Genomic DNA, 25,271 nt, shown 5'->3' on the forward strand with positions numbered 1-25,271 from the left:
TACAGTAATTTTAACATGCTGATACAGTACATTCTTGTATGGTCTTAGCTTCACATGCGCCAAGTAATAAATACTGGAACTTTTCCAAGTCAAGTTGGGTGAAAAATTGTCACCCTACCCGTGAAAATCAAAGTACTCATATACTGAATCAATTTATATCGATCGTTTGGATTTTCACGTCTCCAATAATCGTCAAAGTGCAAAAACATGGAATGAAAGGAAAGTATGCGGATCGAACTCCAATGTATCTCAACACAAGCTTAATGTTATAAATGGTTAATTTTGAACCCTTTGTTTTATTTTTTTAATTCACCATTCCGATAACGATGGCATTAAAAGCACATACACACCAAAATTCATGATGTTTCGTAACAGTGCGCCAGTTTGTGTAATATTCAGGTTCGATATCGGTTTTACATGGAACATGTAGATGAATGTATATACAAAACTCTCCGACATACTGCATAAATGAACTACAAACTACTTGTCTGCCATTCTCAGTTTTTTTTCATATTTTCAGGTCGAAATTCACTTTATCGACCTCCAAGTTATTTCACAGACGCCTATGTGTCATGTTAAAGCGCTTAGTTTCTGGACTCGTAGTTCCAGACACGTAAATTAACATACCCGGAAAAGATAAAGTCTTCTAGTACAATTTAAACAATCGTGCCTAGTGCAGAAACGTTAGCCATGCACCAAAATAGTCAAGTAGATTTAGAATGGTTAGAAAAAAGCAGTAACAACGGCCCAAAAATGACAAAATTCCCGGGAAATGTATTATCGAAATTCCTATGCTATCGTATATGCAAAATTTTAATTTTTATTTGTCATCTCCGGACTTTCGATGCCACGAGGCGGTAACAGTAATAAAAATACACGATACAGTGCATGGGTGATATGTGAGGATGGTTTCGGGGGTCATGAGCGAAAATAATACCTTGAACCCCCTTTTTTTAAAGTTAATTGATCGGAGTCACGTCCTCTTTTATTCGCAAGGGCCTGCATGAAATATCTGAGGACAGTTATTCCGAATAGTACTTAGCATTCCTCTTTATATTTCATTTTTTTGCTAGCTGTCAAAAGTAACAGCTTGCAGTTAGGCAAGCCACCCAACTTGGACACATTATTTTGACAACGAACCAAGCAGTCGTCTCTCCATATCCTTACTCCCACATGCTTTGCGGAGTAGCATTGACTGACAGTTCTAAAGCCTATGGTGTGACTTGACCGGAGATCGAACCCATGATCGAGGCGAGCAGTCTTAAATTGTGCTCCGATCTGTTTTTATGTTGGTTTGAAGTTAGATTTTTACAAAGGCTACTACATTAAATAGAGAAGCGCGTAGCCCTTCAATTTCAGTTTCCGTTATACATATAATAGAATGTATTATCTCTGAATAATCCGAATTTCAAGGATTACTTTCAACTTGAAATTAGTTTAAGAGTCATGATAAATACCTTCTGCTTTGATATCTAGATCTTAACTTATACGTAGATGTTGCATGACATTGGAAATCGAAAAAAAAACTATGACAATAGTGGTTTTAACTTTCCAGTTGTGAACTTCCCCTTTCGCAGTGGCAATATACGAATTACATCTCCATGGATTATACATTTCACGGTTGATCCGTTATTGTCTTGCCTGTTAACACAGACTCTCTTTAAAGATCAATATCTTCTAAGTCATTGTTATGTTAAACCTTTGTTTATATCATCATTATACTGGGATGGATCCAGTGAATTTTAAAAAGGAAGTTCCAGACTTTTCTTTGGTCATTTTTACCAAAGTTCTGTGCAAAATTAACACATACACAAAAAAAACTCTGGATCCGCCAGTGCTATGGAAGTTTTACAGCCGTCACCACAATTTGATTGACCGATATGAAGTTTCTATCACACAGATGAGATCAGAAATCTTCAATAAGATTTCGCGGATTGACAACCAACCGAACTTGGCACTTGCTTGATTTTACTCGTTTACAAAGTAACGGGTGCCGCTGGTAGAATAGAACATGCTTACCGTCCCGGGGCACCTGATGCCACTCTCGTTTTTCTCTTCTGCGCTTGAGTTTATACTGCAGGTGCTTCCGTTTTTTTGTTTAATATCTTGTTTTCTTTATCTTCAGTTTTATATGTTATTATATATCATTCCGTTAGCTACATTGTGTATATAGCTAGCTCGTCTATATTGCCTGTTTTCACGTTTTAGTCATGTAGTTGGATTATGATGTCTATGAATTTTTGCCGATATTCAGTGTACAATGTCATTTATTCTTCATTTCCAATGACTTCTATAAAAATTCGTAGTACTGAGTGAACGCACTTAAAAAATAAATATTAACAGATCTTTTGTATTGAGTAAGTTATTCCGGTAATTTTTAAGAACATGAATCGTACAGATCAAACAAAATGTTTGCAAGATCAATTAAGGATCATTAAATACTATGATTTGAATTTGCATCACTTATAATACAGTATAATTTTACTATTTAGGCCAATTTTATCGTCGTCTTTGTAAAATGTTGAGGAATTCAGTACGTTACCTTATTTCCCATATTCTAGTTTTAGCTATCGTATTACATTTTCTGTAAATGTATGGCAAACAAAGTACACTTCCTCGGGAAGTCAAAGTTTCTTTTTGTCTATTTAAATGTTATTTATAGATTTGTCGTTTATTTAATATTTCCTGTTGAAATCACAGACAAGGAAGTTGACCATCACAGTTATCACATGAGCTGAACACATTCGAGGTAAGTGAGATTTTCATAGATATTGGGTAAATAATATGAAATAGTCATGTGACGGTTCTTTACAAAACGTTATGGAGGCTCCGAGCGTATTTTATTTTACTTCTTCATACTTTGTATCCTCGTAAAGTCCATCAATTAGTTTAGTTTAACCAATAAGATAATAATTCAGAGACAACGACCAGTCAAACAAAATAGACACACACAACAAAGAACACGAGAGACCTAAACAATCACGCAAATAAAAACTAACGTAAATGAGCAATCTGGACTCAACTAAAAACTTGGAGCATGTACCAGATGCACTAGTTGGGTAAACGTCCTCTTCAATTCTAGTTACTCATAAAATGTCACGACCGGGGTAGACGAAAGAGGAAAGGAAGACTATGACACGGCGAAGAAATAGGTACACCATAACGATCCACACGTTCATTGTGACAACCATAAAACTTTTGAGTTAATGACTTAAATCTTGTAGCAGAATAATTCCGTCCCAGAAGCCTAGTTAATAATAAGAAGTCTAACACGGTGCAAAAGTCCACGTTGTTTCGGCGAGCTCTGGTATAATGCAAGAGTTGTGATATGATAACTCCATACGCAGGTGCTGAAAAGATGTTGCCACATATGAAAGGAAAGTTGACGATACGAAACGAGAAGTCATCACATATGTCATGTAGTTTAATCATGCATAAATTTTCCCTTTCTAACGATTTTTAAGAGTAGACATATATATGATACTGACTTCTTAGTGTTTGTAGTATAGTATTATTTTGGGGGTAGATCCAATGTTTAAAATCACCGTCTATATAGCAGAAACTGAGAACAAGTGATCCGACTAGAAGATGTTCCTTCTTTTGGTTAAGATCTGCTATAAACTATTAAGTCCACCCCATAAGAGTGAAGGAATAGGTCAGCTAATAGCGGAGTACAGTTTGTTTCCATTGCAACGCCCATCGTCAGTTGGATAAAACGTCCGCCACAACTGACAAGTAAGTTGAAGATAAAAAAAATCCAGCATTTTGACAACATCATCTTCGGCATATTTAGGAGATGATTTGGAATCTTTTTTTTTAGAGTCATATATTAAGTCGGGATTTCAAATGAGCAAGGAGAATAGTGGTATAAACACTTGAAAAAAAAAAATCTTTATTGTATTATATTCTGATGATAACATAGCATTGAGAGCTCGAACACATGCTTTAATTTGCTTATATCTCAATTATCAAAGCATCAAGTTTAACTGATACTTGTAAATGTTTTCTTGTTATAAACCAGTCTAATTAAAATTAGCCCCTCCGATTTTTATTTGTTTCGCACATCAAAAAAAAAAAAAAACAAAAAAAAACAAAAAAAAACGCAAGGTCCAATTTTAATTAGACTGGTTATAAACACTCTTTGCTGATGTTAGTAAATTAATACTAATTAACCTTCAGCACAAATCTATACATGAGAACAACGTCTAAACTATATTTCTTCTTGTTTTTATAAGAAAGAGAAATTTACAAGATGAATGTTAGAACTTACTGGATACTTGCTGTCATACTGCTAGGAACGCCAGATATCAAGTAAGAATTGAGCGCCATCTCAGGCGGGGAATGTTATTACAAAAGAACACCAATATCAGTATAGACAGACTTGTACCAAATTACTATAGGCAAAATTACACCTAATTGGTATTCAGAGAGGCGCTACCAGCTCCTCTTTTTTACTAGAAGCCGCATTTAGGAATATGGCCAACTATAAAAATAACCGAAATCAACAGTTTCTGTGTTAATTTAATGTTACATTAATTGTGTTTTGGAAAGAAAACAAAGCATATCTATGGAACGCCTAAACTGTCTGATGAGATACACATTTGTTTACGTGTTTTCAATTTTATATTACTTGATGTGGTTTTATAATTACATGTGGTCATTTTGTATTTACGTTATGTAGGAACATCTTTACATTATGTCGTTTTGTCTTTACGTTCTGCCTTTTTGTCTTTACGTTCTGTCATTTCGTCTTTACGTTATGTAATTTTGTCTTTACGTTCTGTCGTTTTATGATTACGTTATGTCAACATATATTTACGTTATGTGGATTTATCTTTACGTGCAGTGGTTTTCTTATACCGTGAGGTCGTTTCATCTTTACGTTATGTCGATCTCTAAATACTTTATGTGCATTTTCTTTTCTTTACGTGCATTGATTTCTTCTTTATGTGAAGTGGACAAAAATTTCATGATAACGTGTGACCCCGGAACTTTTCGATCCGGTGTAAACTTCAAATCAGTCCGTAAAAGGCAAAATAGACGTCACAACGCCGATTAGAAAAATAATGAACGAAATACACTTGAGTAGTCTATCCAGTCACCCTAGAGTGTTTATTCTATAGTAAAAAATAGCTTATTTGTTATTTACGTTTAATATTATCACAATTTATACACCTGGGACTGTTGATGACTTGTGGCGATTTCCATAGTCAGAATATATATTTTTTTTAATTCCACAAACATTGGAATTTCGACTTCCGCGAAAATTTGCATAAATTCGAATCTACAAGTTATTGCGTGACTAAATTTAATTTTCAACATTAATAAACCACCAAAACTAATTTTCAAAAAAGAATTGTCAAAAAATGTTTAAAATATTACCCCTACCCCTAGAAAACTGGTCCCAGTATCAAACATAATTTTCATTCACAGCATACCGACACTGTGAAACTCATATTTTAGGCATTCACAATTAAGATAATGATTTACTCAACATATCTGATCAATTCAAAACAATACTTTTTTGTATTTTTGGGTACTTTTTATACCTCGTTGAGGCAAAAATCATTTTTAGCTCACCTGTCACAAGACCATGTGACCATGTCACTTGGTGTCCGTCGCCGTCCGTCGTCGTTAACAATTACTCAAAACTCTTCTCCTCTGAAACTACTTAACGAATTAGAACCAAACTTGATATAATGTTTCTTGTGGTATCCTCCATAGATTGAGATGGGGATTTTTGTTTCGTCGAAAAACATGGCCGCCGTTACTAATTATAGTACATATGGATCAGACAACAGTTTTTTGCATATATCTCCAAAACCGTTAGGTTTTGCCAAACTCTTTTTATTGCTGAAATGATCCTTATTATAAGGCTTACTAAAGTCTCCAGGGAATAAAAGTTGTTAGACGTTTCCTTGTTAGAGTTATTGCTCTTGAAAGGTGCAAAATGATTAGCCAATATCTTGAAAACTTTGAAAGATAGAATAAAACTTTAAATTGTTGAAATGATCCTTATGACACCACCTACAAATGTTTATGGGGATCAAACTTGTTGGATGACTCCTCGTTCAATTTTTTACCCTTGAAAGACAAAAAAAATTGTTTTTAGCAGTTTTCAGCCAATACCTTGAAAACTGTAATAGATAGAATGAAACTTTCAATTGATAAAGGGATCCTTCTGATAAGTCCTACCAAAGTGTTCATTGAGTCAAAATTGTTGGACAGCTCCTTAAAGTTAGAGTTGTTGTCCTTGAAAAAAAATATTAACTATGTGAGCTATTTAGGGTCCTTGGAGCATCTTGTTTACGTTTTTTTTATACTTCTAACTTCTTTTTTTTCTGCAAAACGAAGTAAATTCACATGTGTATGTATCAATATGCTGCCAAATGTCTCAGCTTTACAATGATACCAAGAAAGTTGCGGTAACACTTGGGTTTTGTATCAAAATGAATACAATGGAACTCTGTCTCATAGAAGTCGCTTAAATTGACATAGTTTTCAATGTCAAAACCCCTAGAGTATTTATTCTTCAGTAAAAAGTGGCTTACTAGTATTTGTTATTTATGTTTTGGATATTCACAACTGATACTTCTCGGATTCTGTTGGTGACTTTTGGCGATTTTCGCAGTCAGAATTTATAAAAACAAAACAAAAAAATAATAATAAAAAGAAAAAATGCAAAAATGTGAATTTCAATATTCCCGTAAAAAGTCGCATAACTTCGACTCTACAAGATATTACTCGACTGAAAAGTCTCAAATTTTGAATCATTCGATAGAAATTAAATTTCCTGAATTAATAAACCACCATTAACTGATTTTCAAGAAAGATTTTTTTTTAAAATGTTTTGAAATTTAACCCCTTCCCCAAAAAACGGGTATCAGTATCAAGCATAATTCTCATTCACAGCATACCGACACTGTGAAACTCATATTTTAGGCATTCATAATTTAAAAGATAATTATTTGCCCAAAATATCTGAACAATTCAGGCGTGTGATTTTTTTATAGGGTTACAATTACTATAAAATCGTAAAAAGTAGAATTTACAAAATTTCAGAATTTCTTCTATATCACCCGTTATTATCTTTTTTCAGAATACCGTAGTTTAAACAAGCTTTTGTGTGATACAGTAGATTTGTATAGTGTCTAAGCTTTCAAATCGGCCAGATAATTAACATTTGAACTTTTCCAAGTACAGTTGGTGCAAAAATTACCACCCTACCCATAAAAAAACCTCAATATGAACCAAAATGTTAATTTTTAACATATAAACGGCGTACACTTGGCATGTTTGCGGGCGATTGCTTTCATTATCGATGCATCCAACATATTTGCTAATTTCAAGAGCGTAAGCGACGATAATGTGTTTTTTTCGTAAAAAGGGAAAATTCATAAAGAAATTCAAACGCCTGAATTGATCAGATATGTTGAGTAAATCATTATCTTAATTATGAATGCCTAAAATATGAGTTTCACAGTGTCGGTATGCTGTGAATGAAAATTATGTTTGATACTGAGACCAGTTTTCTAGGGGTAGGGGTAATATTTTAAATTTTTTTTAAAAATTTTTTCTTGAAAATTAGTTTTGGTGATTTATTAATTTAGAAAATCAATTTAGTCACGCAATAACTTGTAGATTCGAATTAATGCAAATTTTCGCGGGAGTCGAAATTCCCATGTTTTTGGAATTAAAAAAATATATTCTGACTACGAAAATCGCCACAAGTCATCAACAGAGTGCCAGGTGTATCAATTGTGATAATATTGAACGTAAATAACAAATAAGCTATTTTTACTATAGAATAAACACTCTAGGGTGACTGGATAGACTACCCAAGTATATTTCGTTCAGCATTTTTCTAATCGGCGTTGTGACGTCTATTTTGCCTTTTACGGACTGATTTGAAGTTACACCGGATCGAAAAGTTCCGGGGTCACACTTCATCATGAAATTTTTTGTCCACATCTCGTGAAGAAGAACCCACACCGCGTAAAGAAGAAATCAATGCACGTAAAGAAAAGAAAATGCACATAAAGTATTTAGAGATCGACATAACGTAAAGATGTAACGACCTCACGGTATAAGAAAACCACTGCACGTAAAGATATATCCACATAGCGTAAGGTCTCACTAACCACTTCTAACGTTTCCATTACTTTACATGTTAAAAAAGTAATTTTCAAAGTCTCACTATGAATTCCCAGGACAAATGACATCTTAAAGCTGCATACCGTTGCGAAGCTTGGAAAATAAGGCTTCCAAAATCATTATGCTAATGGTACGATGATAGTAGAAATTCTTCACAAAATTTACTTGAATAAATAATACTGAAAATCCACATTTTTACCTGTTCTGCTAACTGACCGCATGGAGGCATATTATTCACACATGTAAACAATATTCATACACTTTTGTAGTTAATTACATATATGATTTTAAAGTACACATTCTCAGCTTTATTTTGACTACTTTTAATCATAATACACACAAATAATGCACTTACAATGCATATGTCTAGGTTCAGTGTGTTTTTGGTACTACATAGGGGGATGGCCATTTGACCCGGAAGTGGTTAGTGAGACCTAAATATATATGTTGACATAACGTAATCATAAAATGACTGAACGTAAAGACAAAATTACAGAACGCAAAGACGAAATGACAGAACTTAAAGACAAAATGGCAGAACGTAAAGACAAAACGACATAATGTAAAGATTATAAAACCACAGCAAGTAAAATAAAATTGACAACACGTAAACGAATGTGTATTTAACTAGACAGTTTAGGCGTTCCATACATATCTATGCAGAATGCCCTTCGTGAGTGACAATATGAGAAAGATTATACGAATTATCTTTTGAAAAAAAATAACAATCACTCGAAGAGTGAATTTTCAAGAAAGAACTTCATGTTCAGTTTGGTTCTAGATAAATAATGTTTATACTAACTGGTCTGACTACAATGTACTATTGTTAAAAAAAAAAGGAAGAAAAAAAGAAAAAGTAAAAAAATTAACCTCTAATCTAAAAGTTTCCTGTTTCTACAGGTTAAAATTTCACTTAAAACATGAATGGTAGAATTTCAGATCTTAAATTTTTAAGTGTTTTATCTCATATTTTATATCTCATTTATCTGTACTTATCAGTGCCAAGTTCGTGTACAATATACAACATTGATCAACTAAGATTGGTTATGTGTCTTTAATTGTTTCCGAATTAAAAATAAAAAAAGAATTATGTGGGGTTTTTTACGTGCATGACTCCTGACTAATATTTATATAGACTGTTACTTAAAATGTCTTAAGTTTTCCTTAAACATATCCGTAACACATACTGGTTTATTTCAGTGGAAAAGATAAATGGTCTGAGTTTCTGTTGACTCAAGAATGGCCACAGACGGCCTGTTTAATGGGCAAATCAGAGGTATTCAGTTTTAACAAGAGGATGAAGTCCGTATGACAGTGATATAAAATATTAACAATATCAAGTGCCCACGGAGGCAAAAAAAAATACATCCGATACACTGAGTGGAAACAAAACATAAATACAAATATAACATAGCAAATACACTAATTAAGAAACAGTGTTCACTTATTTGTTAGAGACATTGTTTGAAATAGTGCATGTGTTAAAATATTGCATTCAAATTAAAAAAAAAAACAACACTTGAATGAAAAATTTTGCATTCAAATACAAAATTATACCAGTTGAACATAAAATATTGCATTCAAACGAAAAATTATACCAATTTAATGACAAAATATTGCATTTAAATGAAAGATATACCAATTGAATAGAAAATATTACATTCAAATAAAGTTATTATTTTTTGCATCCAATACCATGCCATAGATACGATCGATAGATTATAACAGAAAAAATGACAGCATATTGGTCACCCAAGAATTTGAAACGCAATTATCAAAATTCAAGAACTTATTAGAATTATTTAATCTTAAAGGCGATAAAGTCCGAGAATCTCAATTAAAAATGAAGCCTTTTACATTTGTAAGGTCCAGAAATCTTTTTTTTTTTTTTGCATTTCTAAGTTACAGAAAAGTGAAACAAGTCATGAACTTTGATGTATTACTAGTAAACACAAACGAGTATGATATTCACCTAAGTCTTGAAGAAAAATTTGGCCCCATGACCAAATTACAAGAAATTTTATATTGAGATTGGGGTTAAATCTGCCTCAAATGATTTAAGTACAGTTCAGCCCTTAATTGTCTAAGCCAGTCATAATTTAAAAAATTCCTCGCCATTTCACTTGATATTTTTCTGTTTTTTTCCCACATTTTCGTACCAATTTTTATCTCACCTGATCCAAAGGGGTCATGTAAGCTATTACGTTAACAATTTTTCAAAGCTCTTCTCCTCTAAAACTACTGGGCCAATTAGAACTGATGTTGCGATTTTTTATCCATCGGAAAACATGGCCGTGTTGAGTCTGCATGGCGAAATCTATCTCTTGTCAAATTTGTGTGAAAATCTCTTTACCTATGCTGGAGTTAATGCCTTTTTTTGATTTTTTTTTATTATTGCTATTTTATGTTAATACTTTTAAAAAATATTGTCATGTGAAACTACTTGACAAAGATCAGTGAAGGTTGATATGATTGTTCCTTCGGTATGAGCGTTTGGAATTAATATCCAAGCAAAAACGTCGGTTTTTCACAAAGAAAACTATAGAAAGTTGATCATTTGGCCAGGTGAGCGATTCAAGCTTTTTAGATCATTCATTTATCATTGTTTCCACTTTTGCTTTCAACAGTTTCTTACTGTAAAATAGGGAATGGTTAGATCTCGCATATAAGTTTATATCTACCATATGTTCGACTTTCCTGTTTTAAAATATAGACAGTCTTGTTCAAAGTCAGTTCGTCAGGAACACGTCTTGAATCTTATCTTTATCATTTTATATCATATTTTGATATGGGACATGAGGTTGGATCAGCCCAAAGCGTTGTAATTCGTATCTTAGTTTTTGACCATTAACCTTGAACTTTGACTTTAAGTTCAAATTAACGATGTTATGCATGTCTGATGTACAGCTTTTTTTCCTACAGCGGGGACCACAGAGATGAATTCCATCTAAATGATATCTACATCGTACTTGGTCGACTAAAAGGGGGGGGCATCTTACAATCCGCAACTCCTCTAAAACCGCTAAATAGAGTTTAATGAAACTTTACAAAATATTTATCACATGATGCAGTTGTGCAGCTTGTATTTCGTTTTTATAACTGAACGACTGTGAAGGTTTTCCTGATGCAAAAAATGGACTTTGTCATTGGTCGACCGGGCCTCCATTGTCAACAGCGCCTCTAAAACCGCTGTTAAAGAAATTCGATGAACTTCCAAAACTTCTTTATCAGAAGAAGCCATTGAACACCTATTGTGTTTTTCGATTTGGATGACTTCTAGGGTTTTCCCTGTAGTGTATGGAGAGGGGAGATATTCTCAAGTAAGCTTTGCTCGCTGTTTTTAAGTTTCTCAGTTCTGATCGTACACAAACACTAGAACTACAGTCAAAATGGTCTTTTCTCTGAATATGTTACACTCTGTGCTTGATGTTTACATATTGCTTTAAATCATTCGTACCTGAAATTGAAAAAGAAACTTTTTTTTCCTTTTCAGAGGAAGGGCTGTAAGATACCATCATACATAAATTCATTTACCATCCATGGGTTGTGGTAAGTTTCCGATTTCTTTCGATATCGTTCTACGATGTCATTTGTAAAGGAGTATTAATTTTGCACATAATCATAAAAAATGATAATCGAAGATCGGCGTTCACGCATTTTTACAAAGACTTTCTGGTTGTTATATTTTTTGTGAAGATGACTAAATACTGCTTTGAAAGCTCGACTAGCATTAAAGCATTTACTAATTTTATGTTTTAATGTAAATCTTCTAGATTCCTTAAAGGTTTTCTTTTTCAGGCCATCTAGTAGTAAAGGAGAGGGTCCAATTAATTGTGAAGGTCCTAAATTTGATCCGTCTTTAATCAAGGTAACAATCTATATAGAATATATACAGTCACGAGTATACATGGCTTATTACTAAATAACTCAACATCTTTTCTACGACTCCGCCTCACTGTTATCAGTGGCTGTTCATGTCAAAATAGGGATATTTCTATCGGCTTACTTTCAACAAGTACCGGCTTACTTTTCAAAAGTATCGGCTTACTTGTCAAAAGTATCGGCATACTTATCAAAAGTATCGGCACACTTTTCAAAAGTAAGCCGATACAAAAACTTTATGCATAGTGAAAAAAGTAACGGCATACTTTTCAAAAGTATCGGCTTACTTTTCAAAAGTATGCCGATACTTTTGACAGAGTTTACAGAGATGTGTAGCCAATCAAATCGATCGTATCAAAGGTGTGAACCCATAATTAAACGCGCGCTTTCTTCTATGCGAGAGTTAAGATTAAACAAACCTCATGGCGGACGTTGGACCTAGATCGGAAAGGGAAAGATTTCTTCATCAAGTATTCTGTCATCAAAACTGCATACACATATTAAGCAAACTTTAAAATTACAAGCAGTCCATTACCTATGGACTTTTAATTTTTCGTTCCACAAACCCCCTGATCATATACTTTGGTTTTATTTTTTTCTTTCCATATCAATAACGCGCATCTACAGTTTATTTTTTTTTCCCAAAACGACCCCCTATCAACCTTTGGCGTATTTTTTTTATTTCCAAATTTCTCACTTGGTTTACTGCACCTGGTCTTGCTTTTCCTCGTACGTTAAACATTTATTTTTCTTTAACTTTTTTATGATTTTTGTATATTTTGTATTATCACTTAGTTCGTTATAGTTTCATTAGTATACATATTTTTTTCTTTCTTTATTTTGTTAGTTTATCGATTTCAATCTTCTAAATTATATAATATATTTAAACTATAAATTACAATATTAAAGCGGGATAAAGGGTCGACCATACAGAGTCACTGGGGTATATACAGGTCTTTAAACTCCTATCGTCGTCATCTCTGCTACTTGAATTTGAACGAAAGCCTCACATAGATCAGTTGTGTTGGTTTTCAGAGAAAGAAGAAATTTGCGGTGACTATGTTAAGACTTTTGGATAAGGATATAAACAGGATAATAGATTAAATAAAGGAGACAACATTTTATATCATTATGGTTAATTGAATTAATGCAATACATCATACATGTAGGCACCAATTATTATAGCCCTTATTGCTACTAATAAAATGAGTTAATTATTACATGTCAGCCTTACTTGACTGATTCATAATTATACAATTAATTGTTTATTGTTTGCTATTGCTTCTTTAATTTGATCTTTTTAATTATTTACAGCTGAATTTTTAACTGTCACATGCCCAAAGTGGGCAAGCGATTTTATGTACAATATATAGAGAGATTGTTTATTTAATAAAAGGAAACGCTACTAATTTTAAAGTCTTCACTAAGCATCATTAATGACCTCCTGATGGGACAGACACAGTTTATAGGCAGATCCCTGGCGTTCAAGCTATCGCGTGGTTTAGGTGAGAAAATGCTCAGATGTAACGGAACATTGGATTGGTTAATATCTAAAACAAAATGTAAGCCGTTACTTTTGAAAAGTAAGCCGATACTTTTGAAAAGTATGCCGATACTTTTTTCACTATGCATAAAGTTTTTGTATCGGCTTACTTTTGAAAAGTATGCCGATACTTTTGATAAGTATGCCGATACTTTTAACAAGTAAGCCGATACTTTTGAAAAGTAAGCCGGTACTTGTTAAAAGTAAGCCGATAGAAATATCCCTATTTTGACATGAACGGCCACTGATACACTGTTATCACCCGTTGGATGTTGCCATTGTCCAGACTGAAGCCTGCTGGAAGACAACATCCATTGTGAAGTATCCCTCAGGTTGATACAATAATTGTATAAGATCAGTTGTCGAAAACGTTAAAAACCACGGAAGCCTATATCTATTGACTATTCATTTTTTCTTATGTTAGTTTCTTGAAAAATCAAAATAGTTAATTGAAACGTAAAATGCCGTGATGAAAAGTTATAATTCCAAGCATAAGTTAAAAAATTCAAGAAAACAACTCGAAAAATCAAGTCCTTAGAATGGAAACCTTCTAACCATGAATTGAAGTCCGCGTACCTCAGATAACAGTCAATTCTCTTGATTTATATATTTTAATCAGATAATATGATTAAAGTACTCGTGGTACGTTAGTATGATAAGATATTATACACAAAAAGAAGTCATAGATGTAGTTCCCATAACCCAACAAAAGCAATCTAACCTAACAAAAGAATGTGCGGTCATCGTTTGGGAATAAATACCACCAAATTCCCGACAATTTATCGACATTTTAATCAAAAAGGTCATTCAGTCCTCTCAATGAAAGTTCGTATTTAAGAAAAAAATTACCATCCTACGAACAGTCTCGTTCTAAGGAAAAACCATCGTAGAGAAAAAGAGGAGGACTTGGTACTGTAATACCTTACGGATGCAATGACAACATCAAAAGTATAGGAAACCTTTCAAGCCAATATAACAACACATAAATGTGATGCATTTATTTGACAAAAATCCAAGACGGGAAAGGAGTCATGGCCATCGCCACTATACGTCTCCTAAGTTACATGATGTCTCCGTAGATGGTCTCCTCCCTTTCATACAAAAACCTCTTGTCTTGGACTTCATCATATTAGAACCAAAATCTATTCTATACTTCTCACTCTACTACACTCCTTTTATAAACAAGTCTTGACACTCCTGTTTCTGACCCTACCTCATCATTATACAGACTTGTTGCCATCATTTTGGATATTGGTTTCCGCAGACTCTTTAAACCAGTTTGTGTGAAAAGTCAAGTTGAAGAAAAACGATCATTTCTTCCACTACCGTTTGTCAACAAAGGTATAGATGTAATTAATTTGGCTAACATCCTCCATCACAAAAACGTTACCAACAAAATCCCCCCATATTTCAAAGACAAATCCATAACGATTATTTCATATTCCTATACTTCACCTATTGCATCACCAATTTTCAATTATAAAAGGCTATTGCAGAACCTCGAGATTGAGGACTTCAAGGCTAAACTACCTGACTGTTCTTGCAAAAACTCTCCATTCAAATATGGTCCTTCCGGTCACATCGTTACGGGAGATTTGTCCATCATCGAAAACGAATATCTGCGCAATATCCTTTCTAAAGGTCCCAAGTACCATCAACCACGCTCCATAAATTGGAATTATAACTTTAAAGTTCTTATATGGATGCCGTGGAGGACTACGCAAGAAAATGGATAAAACGAGAACAAGAAGACATTGATTCTCTGTCAGAGTGGTTAAAGGCCGTGAAGTCTTTTAATTTTTAAACGAATGAAAGTTTTAAGTATGTCAATGAGTGTCAAATGCTACATCAGTTTTCAAAGACCCCGATGCAGCAAAAACATTGTCTACTGTACATGACAAATATATTGTCGTACCAGCAGACAAAGCCCAAAACAACATTGTTTTTGTCTGCAAAACGTTTTACATCCAATTTTAATTATCAGAGATAGACGTAGAAAATTACAGCAGCGTTAAGACGTATACTGCTACCACACCCTCCAAAGAAGAGATTGTGGAAAACCATAAATTTGTGCTATCCTCTTTTGGTCTCTCTTGTGATTGTGATTTACCGTCTATGTAATGGATTCCTAAACTCCACAAGAATCCATACAAACAACGTTACATAGCTGGATCTGCAAAATTTACCACCAAACCTCTTTCAAAACTTTTACTTCTATACTCACAGCTGCCAAAGAGGGTCTGCAGTCCTACCACAACACTTGTTACTCCAGTAGTGGTATTAATTCAATGTGGATCCTGAAAAATTCGAAAGATCTTTTAAAGTCAATCAGTTCAAGACTATTATCAGAATATAATAACACTGAAACCTATGATTTTTCAACACTGTATACTTCTATTCCCCATACTCAGTTAAAATCCCGACTTAAAAACATTATACACCGTTATACATCGTTGTTTTTCCCAAAAAAGATGGTACACCTAGATACAAATATATAGTTCTTGGTGGAGATTCCTCATAATTCCAAATCATCTTCCAAATATACAGAAGAAGACGTTTACAAAATGCTGGAATTTTTAATTGACAACATATGTGTTCAGTGTGGTGGACGCGTTTTTCAACAAACAGTCGGCATTCCAATTGGAACAAAATGTGATCCTCTACTTGCTGACCTCTTTCTTCACTCTTATGAGGCTGACTTTATAGCTGATCTGATCCGAAAGAAAGAATATCGTTTAGCTAGATTCTTTAATCTCAGTTTCCGCTATAACGATGACGTATTATCTTTAAACAATCCTAATTTTGGGGGTTTGATACATCGCATCTACCCCAAAGAACTTGAGATAAAGGATACTACAGACGACACTGTGAAGTCAGCCTCATATCTTGACCTACACTTAGAAATCGATGGTAAAGGAAAACTATTGACCAAACTTTACGATAAACGTGATGACTTTTCATTCAGAATTGTCAACTTTCCTTTCATCTGTGGTAACATCCCTTCAGCACCTGCGTAAAGAGTGTTCATATAACAACTCATACGTTATACCAGAGCTTACCGAAACTACGCAGACTTTTTGTATCGCGCTAGAATTATATCAAATAGGCTTTCGAACAGTGTATGTTGCTACAAGATTGAAGTCATCACAAGTTTTATGGTCGTCATCATGAACTCGTGGATCGTTACGGTGTATCCATCTGCGCCATGAAAAATGATTTGTTCAACGTGTCATAGTTTTCCTTTCCTCTTTCGTCTACCCCGGACTTGACTTTTTTTGTGAGCAACTCGGCGGGTGTTTCTAGAAAAGCAGCAGAGGACGCTTACCCTACCGGTGCACCTGGTCCATGCTCCCAGTTTTTAGTGGAGTCCGAGTTGCTCATTTACTTTTGTTACTTTGTATGTATGATTTTAGTTACTTTGTGTTCTTTTTTGTGTATGTCTGTTTTCCATGTCTGGCCTTTGTTCCTGGATTACATTCTTTTGATTACGGCTATAACTTTGATTCCCTTGATTACTCTTAAAAAATAGTATAAATTTATTAGTACAATTAATGACAACTTGGATAACACACTGTTTAGATTTTTTAGTTATAAAATAAATCACTTATAAATGTATAAAAAACGTTTGACAAGAACAAAACTTCAGTGATTTGGTGTGCATACATAAAGAGAATGAATATGACGAGTATGTAAAAAGACAACCACTCCACCAGGATGAAAATTGTCAGCTCAAGGCCACCTTTTGGTCTTCAGTAAACGACGAGGAAATCCTCATACTACCGGGCAGGTTGCAGCTATCCCCGAATCAACATTATACACAGGTATAGAGAAATAATTGCCCCTATAGACTCCAAAAAAAAAACACGAAAGTAAACTGAAAGTGCAAACGAAACAAAACATACAGAGGCCAGAATTTCCTGACTTTGGACGGCTGCGAAAATGCGGCGGAAAAATATTACATAATTAAAACATACCTAAAAATCAGTTCAAAAAGCTCAGAGTCCCTTGTTAAAACAAAAATAATGAAACTGATTATACGTTACACAAATGTACAAACTAAGGACTACTAGCAGTTAACTGACATGCCAGCTCCATACCAGTTTAAACTTACAAAAAGCTATGCCTTCATAAGAATAGGAGGGAACATTTTACATACTGTGCAAATTATACTTGATGAAGTCGAGAAGAACAATGATGATAATAAAATCCGTTCTGTGTAATGTAACAACTTATGCGATGAAGAAGATACAGTAAAAATCAAAGTGCTGAGGTATACTGAATAATGCATGCCAAAATCTGTATCACATGCAGTATCAACAGGAGACTCCAATATCAACTCAAGGGCCACTGGCACGCGGGTGATATAGGTCGAGGGTTGATTCTGTATATCAAGCAGATTTTTGCATGTCATGTTCATTCTTCCTTATATTTTATCTATACAAAATGTACCGGTACTTCATTTTTATTCTGTGCAAGGTGTGATATATGATATGCAATATATATGTCTAGGAGTGTGATATAGGGTATGCCATATAGGTCTATGGATGGTATTTAGAGAATGCGATATAAGTCCATGGGTGTGATATACAGTATGCGATATAGGTCTAGGCGTGTGATATAAGGTATGCAATATATGTCTGTAGGTGTGATATATTATGTGTTAATAAATATGTAATTTCATATTGGCCCTATTACAGGTTTGAGGTCTGTCATATTGGTCGAGGCGATTGTATTTGTTCCAAGACATCGCCGGGGGCCAATACGGCTGTCGAGGCCAATATGATTGACCGAAACCTATAACAGGGCCAATATGAAATTACATATCTATTGACAATTTTATTAACCAACTCAGTTAGATGATTTGTAGAACAGTTGTTTTACCAAGAAAATGTAGGTTTATTTGCATATAAAAGTCTTAAATATCCTTTTTGTATAAAATTGAAGAATTTGTTTTTGTGTTTCTGCAGCTTTTAGTCCTGGTGATCAAAATTCATGAAATCCAATTCTAACAAAAAATGGCGGTGTCAAGTGACCGGAAGTTATGATGCCGTATTGGTCCTGGTTTCATCCATGTTGGCCCCGTATGGATGCCTGGTTTGAATTCATATCATTTGGTCAGCTTTTGACATATTTTAACATATTTTGGGTAGTTGGTTAATAAAGAGTACTTGAAATGGGTTTAGGTGTATGCCATATAGGTCTATTGGTGTGATTTAGAGAATACCATATAGGTCTTATAGGTCCAGGCGTGTGATATAAGGTATGCAATATATGTCTGTGGGTGTGATATATAGGGTACTTGAAATGGGTTTAGGGGTGTGATATATGGTATGCAATATTGGTCTAGGGGTGTACGATAGAAGTCTAGGGGTGTGATATACAGAAGGCAATAAAGGTCTAGGTGTGTGATATAGAATGCAATATAGGTCAAGGGGTGTGATATAGAATGCAATATAGGTCTAGGGGTGTGATATACAGTATGAGATATGTCTAGGAGTGTGATAAACGGTATAAAATAGGGTATGCGATATAGGTCTATGAGCGTAATATAGGGTATGCGATAAAGGTCTATGGTCGGTGTGGAAGTTTGGATTTTAGGAACATGTACAAGTGTTTGTGTGATGTCATGGCTCATGTGTCTACTCGCATCCCAAGGACATTACTTTATATCACTGGATACCCCTCCTTTTTGATATTTCAAGATTACCTACTGAATGTGATGAATATGCCACATGACCTCCTTTCATCTTTACCGTTGAAACAGAGACATTGTTTATGTCTCTGCTTTGAAATCATAATAATTTAACAAATCTATTTTCTATTTTAAATACTTCTTTGTTTGCTATATGTATGGATATGTGTGTTTACCATTTTATATTATTTATGTACATGTACATGTAGTAATTAACATATATGTACACAGTGCTTGCATTTTGTGTACAGGAGTTAAATTCCTGGAATCAAATAAATCACCCCTTAAATTTTCAAATAAAGGGAGGGGTGTCAACCCCATGCACCCTCCCATGGATCCGCCACTGTAATCTATACTTACTACACAAAAAGGTTACATTGCAGCTCTGAAAATCCGTCATTAGAAGCTCCCGACATTTTCATTACAAGGGTAAGATCGAAAGAAATGAATTGGCAAATCTCGATTGAGCTTTCCTCCTTGCGAATGTTCGGGTCAATTTGACAAAATAGTCCAGCTCTCTGCGTCAAAATAGTTAATATCATGTAATCATTGAAATCTTGCAGTTCTACACATATTAAATAGCCTTAATATCGTTACACGCCCTTGTCGTACGTGAAGTTAACTTCACATATTTGACATGGAGTATGATCGGCGGTGGAGCGATATCTTAATGCAAACTTTGCAAGGAGAATAAACCGCGGAGTGTTATTTTGGTAGTTATATGTTGAAATGTCTACCTTGGTTACGTAATTTGGTTGCCGACGATCTTTAAATCAAGTTCAGTCTACAAATAGACTTCCTTGACAAAAACCTAACAAACCATGGTTGAAATGGCCTGGGCAAGCTAATTAGTAGTCCTAACGATTACATAACGGCCGGTAAATGGTTAATACATGACTTAAACGTGTTCACTGTGATACACATGGCGCGAGTTAAGGGTCATGACCAACTATTTTATATTTCATCAAGTTTTGCAAATTTAAAAAAAAATTAAGAAAAATTAAAAAATGATTGGTCGATGGCTTCTTCAGTAACAACGCTGACTGCTTCTTGTTATTTTTTAAACACTCATCTCTGCGTGAAGCTACATTAACGTTCTGGAGTATAGCTCTTATATTCCAATGCGTAAATCTGCAGTCACTGCACTGAACTCATCGTCAACAAGCTACAATTTGGACAAACTTTTGTACAGATTGAATATAACTTAAATGTTGTACTTGAATTCAGACTTTGGTTTTAATATTAGACTTATAGAAGGTATGAAATTAACCGACACCCTCTTTTACTACTTGATTAGGATTTTGTTTAACATATGTCTGCCAGAAAAAAAAAAAAAACTTATGTTTTTATTTTCTTCAGAATTTGACATCAGAATTGGATACTTCATGGCCCAATATTTTCACCAATACACCAAGAGATGATTTCTGGTTAGTTATTATATATGGTGACAAGAACTTCAAGTATATGAAACTGAAACAAAAAATACGCCTTGAATCAGTATCATTTCTTGAACATGTACTAGTATGCGGTTTTAATATTAATAATAGTACTGAAGTTTTACCCATTCAAATAGTTTCCCAACTGGACTGCTGGTGACGAAATTTTGTCGCCGTCAACTTTCACGACTTCGTTTCAACTTACAAGATCGCAAAATTATTTGTCTAATTGTTCCACCATATAAAATAGATTCCGTCAAAGGGTTAGGGACCTGTCGATTTTTATTGGTGAGTGGGGTTGTGCCCGGGACATTTTATATTCTCATTAAAAAAAACGTTTACCTTATCTTCTAAATTTACAAAAAAGTTCACGCGTGTCCTATGCCAATTGTGTAATGAATAGGTGTGTCTAATATATTGTAAATTATATATGAATTATTATTAAGTTGATAATCAACGCCAATCGCATTTGAATAAACCTTAATATATTTACCATTATAAGGATACTTTTTAGCGGACTCATCAGAACATAACCCAAAAAAATCAAATTAAGCTCAATAAATGGATATTTATAATGAGACTTATCATGACAAGCAAGCGTATACATGCAAGAAGCAACAAACGTCATCAGCAGGACGGTTATTTTCTCATGTTGCTTATTATAAATGGGCGTTTCTGATACTTATGGGGATTTGGGATTTTTTTGTTTGAGTTTTTCTTTTCACAAGTTACAAATATCGATGATGGATTATATGTACCGTTGGAAACCGAAGCGCCGCTAAATTATTCTTTGGACCCCCTGTTATCAATAGTGTGATTTTAAACTTTTTGAAATGACATTGTCTAAAAATAATATTTTACCCGTTTTTTTTTTTAACATTAAATCACATTTAATGTAGTATCATAGATGAATTTGGGGGAGGAAGTATATGAACTTATATTACGTTAACTAAATTCTTTGTTGACAGGGAACATGAGTGGATGACGCATGGGAAATGCGCACTAAGTTTACCAGAAACTGGATCGGAATACTTCTACTTCAGGAAGACATTAGATTTGATGAGAGAATGGAATGCTTCAAGGTCAGTTAAACACTTATCACATTCACTGGAAAGAAATGGGTAAAAAGTAAGTTTCCTGTTTTATCACCACTTATTCATCTTCTTTCATTTAATGCTACACCAAACAGTCAGTTATTTTCTTTAAACAAAGAAATTCTAAGATTTCTGTCATGGACATTTTTATTTTGTTACTTCTTCGATCAAGCTATGTAGTATTATAAGCAGTGTAATACATACAAAATATTGTTTTATTTCCTATAGGTACCTGAATGAATTTAACATCTTACCAAATAAAAAATACAATGTAAGTACATCTTGACACTTACTGAAATTCGGGAATCATATTCTCATATAGAACCCTACCTTCACTAAGGTTAATACATTGTATTAATCCTCATACAAGACACACCAATAATTGGTTCTGTTTTCCTCCTTAAACCCCACACTTAACGTCTTATAATTTACCTACGACCCTTCACTAAGTGCTGTGATAGCATCCTAAGATTGCGTTATCCTTCTAGTACTTCATTACTAAGTGTTGTAATATCCTCCTAGGAACCTACACTAAGTGTAATTATATCCTCCTAGGAACCTAGCTAAGTGTTGTAATATACTCCTAAGAACTTACACTTGGTATAATAATAAGAACCTCAAGTGTTGTTTAGACCCCACACTAAATATAGTTTACCTTTCTAGAACCTTACACTAAGAGTTGTATTTCTTCTTACGATCCAACACTAAGTACTGTTTATCCTCCTAGGAACCTACCTACACTAAATGTTGTAATTTTAATTGTAAGGAGCCTACACTACATGTTTTATTTAATTACTGTAAGTGTTATGATAGCTATAGCCTCCTAGGACCCTTTGCTAAGTGTTGTGATATCCTTCTAGGAACCAACATTTAAAGTTGTAATTTTATTAGGAACCTACAATACATGTTGTTTTATCTTCTTAGGAACATATACTAAATGTGGTATATTCATCCAGAATCCTACACCAAGTGTTGTAACATCCTACTTGGAACCTACACTAAATCAACATTAACTGTTGTTTAACCCTCGAAGAAACGACATACTTGATTTTGTACGTGGTCTTTATATCCAAGTTTTTTTTATTAAAAAAATACGAGACGTGAAGTAGGAAGCAGATATGAAGTTCTTTTAACGAGTTTTTCAATATATGTTTTTTTTCAGTATAGTGAGATCGCAAATGCTATCAAAAAGAAACTCAAAGTGCAGCCAAGTTTATCCTGTTATTCCGGCAAGGTAAGGCAGGTGTGAAATGATAAAAAGCGTAGAAATTGGTCTCAGCAAAATAATGCAGGAATTATCTCTCATTTTACCTTTCATTAAACACCGTGTAAAAATTCATATCCGTCATTGTTATATTCTAGAATTTATTTCTTACACGAGTGAATAAGTTTTCAGACACCTTCTTATTGTGAATGAGAAGTGATTGTTAACCTAAAGAGTGAATTATAAAAACATTCTGTAAAACTCTCAATAGTGTAACTTTCAGGATTGATGCATTCAGTTCAAGTCGGTTTCTATTTGTTTCAGTCTGAGAATGGAAAACGCATAGTAATGCTGGCAGAAATAAGACTTTGCATGGACAAAACTTTCCGCCTTAAAGACTGCCGGAAAATACAGACAACACTCTATTTTAAGTCAAACAAAATGAAAAGATCAACAAACACAAACCCTTGTCCCAAATCATCTCCTTTTCTCTTTCCAAAAATTGTGAGGAAGTGATCTTCTCCACTAGCAAAATCAAAGTGTTGTTAGCACTGGCGGTTTTCGAATCTAGTATAAATTGTAGCATGAAGAAACTTTCAAAGATTACATGATGTAAAATAAAACTGTAATTATACTAGAGTATTTCGAATATAACATGTGTTAAAAACTGTTTTCTTCTAATATGTATAAACTGAATCTCAATCTTTACTACTAATTTTTTTAAAGTTTAAAATGTAATCAATTGTAAAACAGCATCCAACTTCACACACATATACAAATTTTGTTCCATTTCACCTTTCCCCGTATTTTTAAACCTATCCAAAAGTTAATTTACATTTACCTTCAAAAACATTTTTAATAGAGTATTTATCCTACTCAGTAATTTTACTCAAATAAAACCAATTTTAGTATATGAAAATAATTTCCTTGATGAACATAAGATTTTCCAAAACTAGACCCTTTTTTTCTGGTTAAAATCACTGCTCTTCATTTCCTTTTTATTAATTATAAAATATTAATGATAGGATGAAGATTGTGTTAAATGAAAAAAGCTTAACACATTTAATGTTTCTTGACACATTACAGCAAGAACTAAATTCCCTAATTGCAATTTCATTCCCAAACACCTTTCAGGGCCAAAAAGGAGTCCCTCAAATCTTCAGTTCATTTGCATATCCAAAGGAGTCTGTAAACTAATTTGCAAATAAAATTGACTTTTGTGACACAAAATACTTTGGCTCACAAAATTGATTTTTGTGACACAAAATTGAATTTTGTCTCACAGAAATGACTTTCGTTATTTAATTTCTATATCTGGTAATAAATGTCACTTTTCTATGCAAATGAGTTAATTTTTGCATACCTATTTCACAATATGAATTTGATTACAAAAAGATCAAGTCCCTTTCGGCACCCCGTACTAAAAGGTCGTGCTGTATAAAATTAGATGAGAGTTTTGCAAGAAAAAAAACTATTACATTGTCCTGATTTATTCAACGGGTCATAGTTTTCCTTTCCTCGTTTGTCTACCCCGGACTTGACTTTTTATGAGCAACTCGGCAGGTGTTTCTAGAAAAGCAGAGGACGCTTACCCTACCGGTGCACCTGGTCCATGCTCCCATTTTGTAGTGGAGTCAGAGTTGCTCATTTGCCTTTGTTACCTTGTATGTATGATTTTAGTTGCTTTATGTTCTTTGTTGTGTATGTCTGTTTTCCATGTCTGGTCTTTGTCCCTGGATTACATTCTTTTGATTACCGCTATAACCTTGGTTCCCTTGATTACTCTTTCCTAAAAGATTAATTCTACCGTACCCCGATTTACCCCCATGATTGCTGGATGCTGAACACACCGACCCCCTTTGACAATAAATTTTTCCGTAAAATTGTTGAGGATGAAGGTTCCCTTTTTGGAGCCCGGTTTTGTAGGATATCACTTGCCAATAAATTTCAAACAACAATATCAATTTATGAATAAAGTTTATATTTTTTATATTATAAATTATTAACTTGTAATATATCAAAGTTTTTAATGTCATGAGGTTTTTCTATAAAGTGAGTAAAGTCGTGAATAATAGTGCATATTTTTTGCAATGCGCCGCACGCTTATGTATCTATCATCTACCAATTGTAGACAATAAAAATCTAAGCTTTCGTCATAAAATTATATTTTTGTTTGAAAATTATCAGGAATTGCTATCTTATAAGATCGGACTCTGAAAAGGGGCATTCATCCTTAACAACTTCCCGGCAAATTGTATTGTCAAAT

General features: G+C 33.9%; 1 protein-coding gene across 4 annotated transcripts; it reads left to right on the forward strand.

The window, feature by feature from the left end:
• Positions 1-2,608: 2,608 nt before the first annotated feature.
• LOC148623666 (ribonuclease Oy-like) lies at positions 2,609-24,343 on the forward strand. Of its 4 annotated transcripts, XM_088565663.1 has the most exons (11): positions 2,681-2,749; positions 3,560-3,735; positions 4,236-4,311; positions 9,355-9,430; positions 11,648-11,703; positions 11,953-12,022; positions 20,631-20,698; positions 21,676-21,789; positions 22,030-22,072; positions 22,964-23,035; positions 23,330-24,343. In XM_088565663.1, the coding sequence occupies exons 3-11, from the start codon at positions 4,253-4,255 to the stop codon at positions 23,519-23,521; spliced, it is 750 nt and encodes a 249-aa protein (XP_088421789.1). In that variant the 5' UTR covers positions 2,681-2,749; positions 3,560-3,735; positions 4,236-4,252; the 3' UTR covers positions 23,522-24,343. The 4 variants fall into 4 exon arrangements, with proteins under 4 accessions (XP_088421791.1, XP_088421788.1, XP_088421790.1 ...); XM_088565662.1 differs by lacking the exon at positions 3,560-3,735 and having other exon boundaries at positions 2,610-2,749; XM_088565664.1 differs by lacking the exon at positions 3,560-3,735 and having other exon boundaries at positions 2,680-2,748; positions 4,225-4,311.
• The last annotated feature ends 928 nt before the right edge of the window (positions 24,344-25,271 follow it).

Source organism: Perna viridis, chromosome 2 (genome assembly GCF_037379345.1).
Source record: "Perna viridis isolate PV_CMFRI_1.1 ecotype Kerala chromosome 2, ASM3737934v1, whole genome shotgun sequence".
Classification (NCBI taxonomy): Eukaryota; Metazoa; Mollusca; class Bivalvia; order Mytilida; family Mytilidae; genus Perna; species Perna viridis.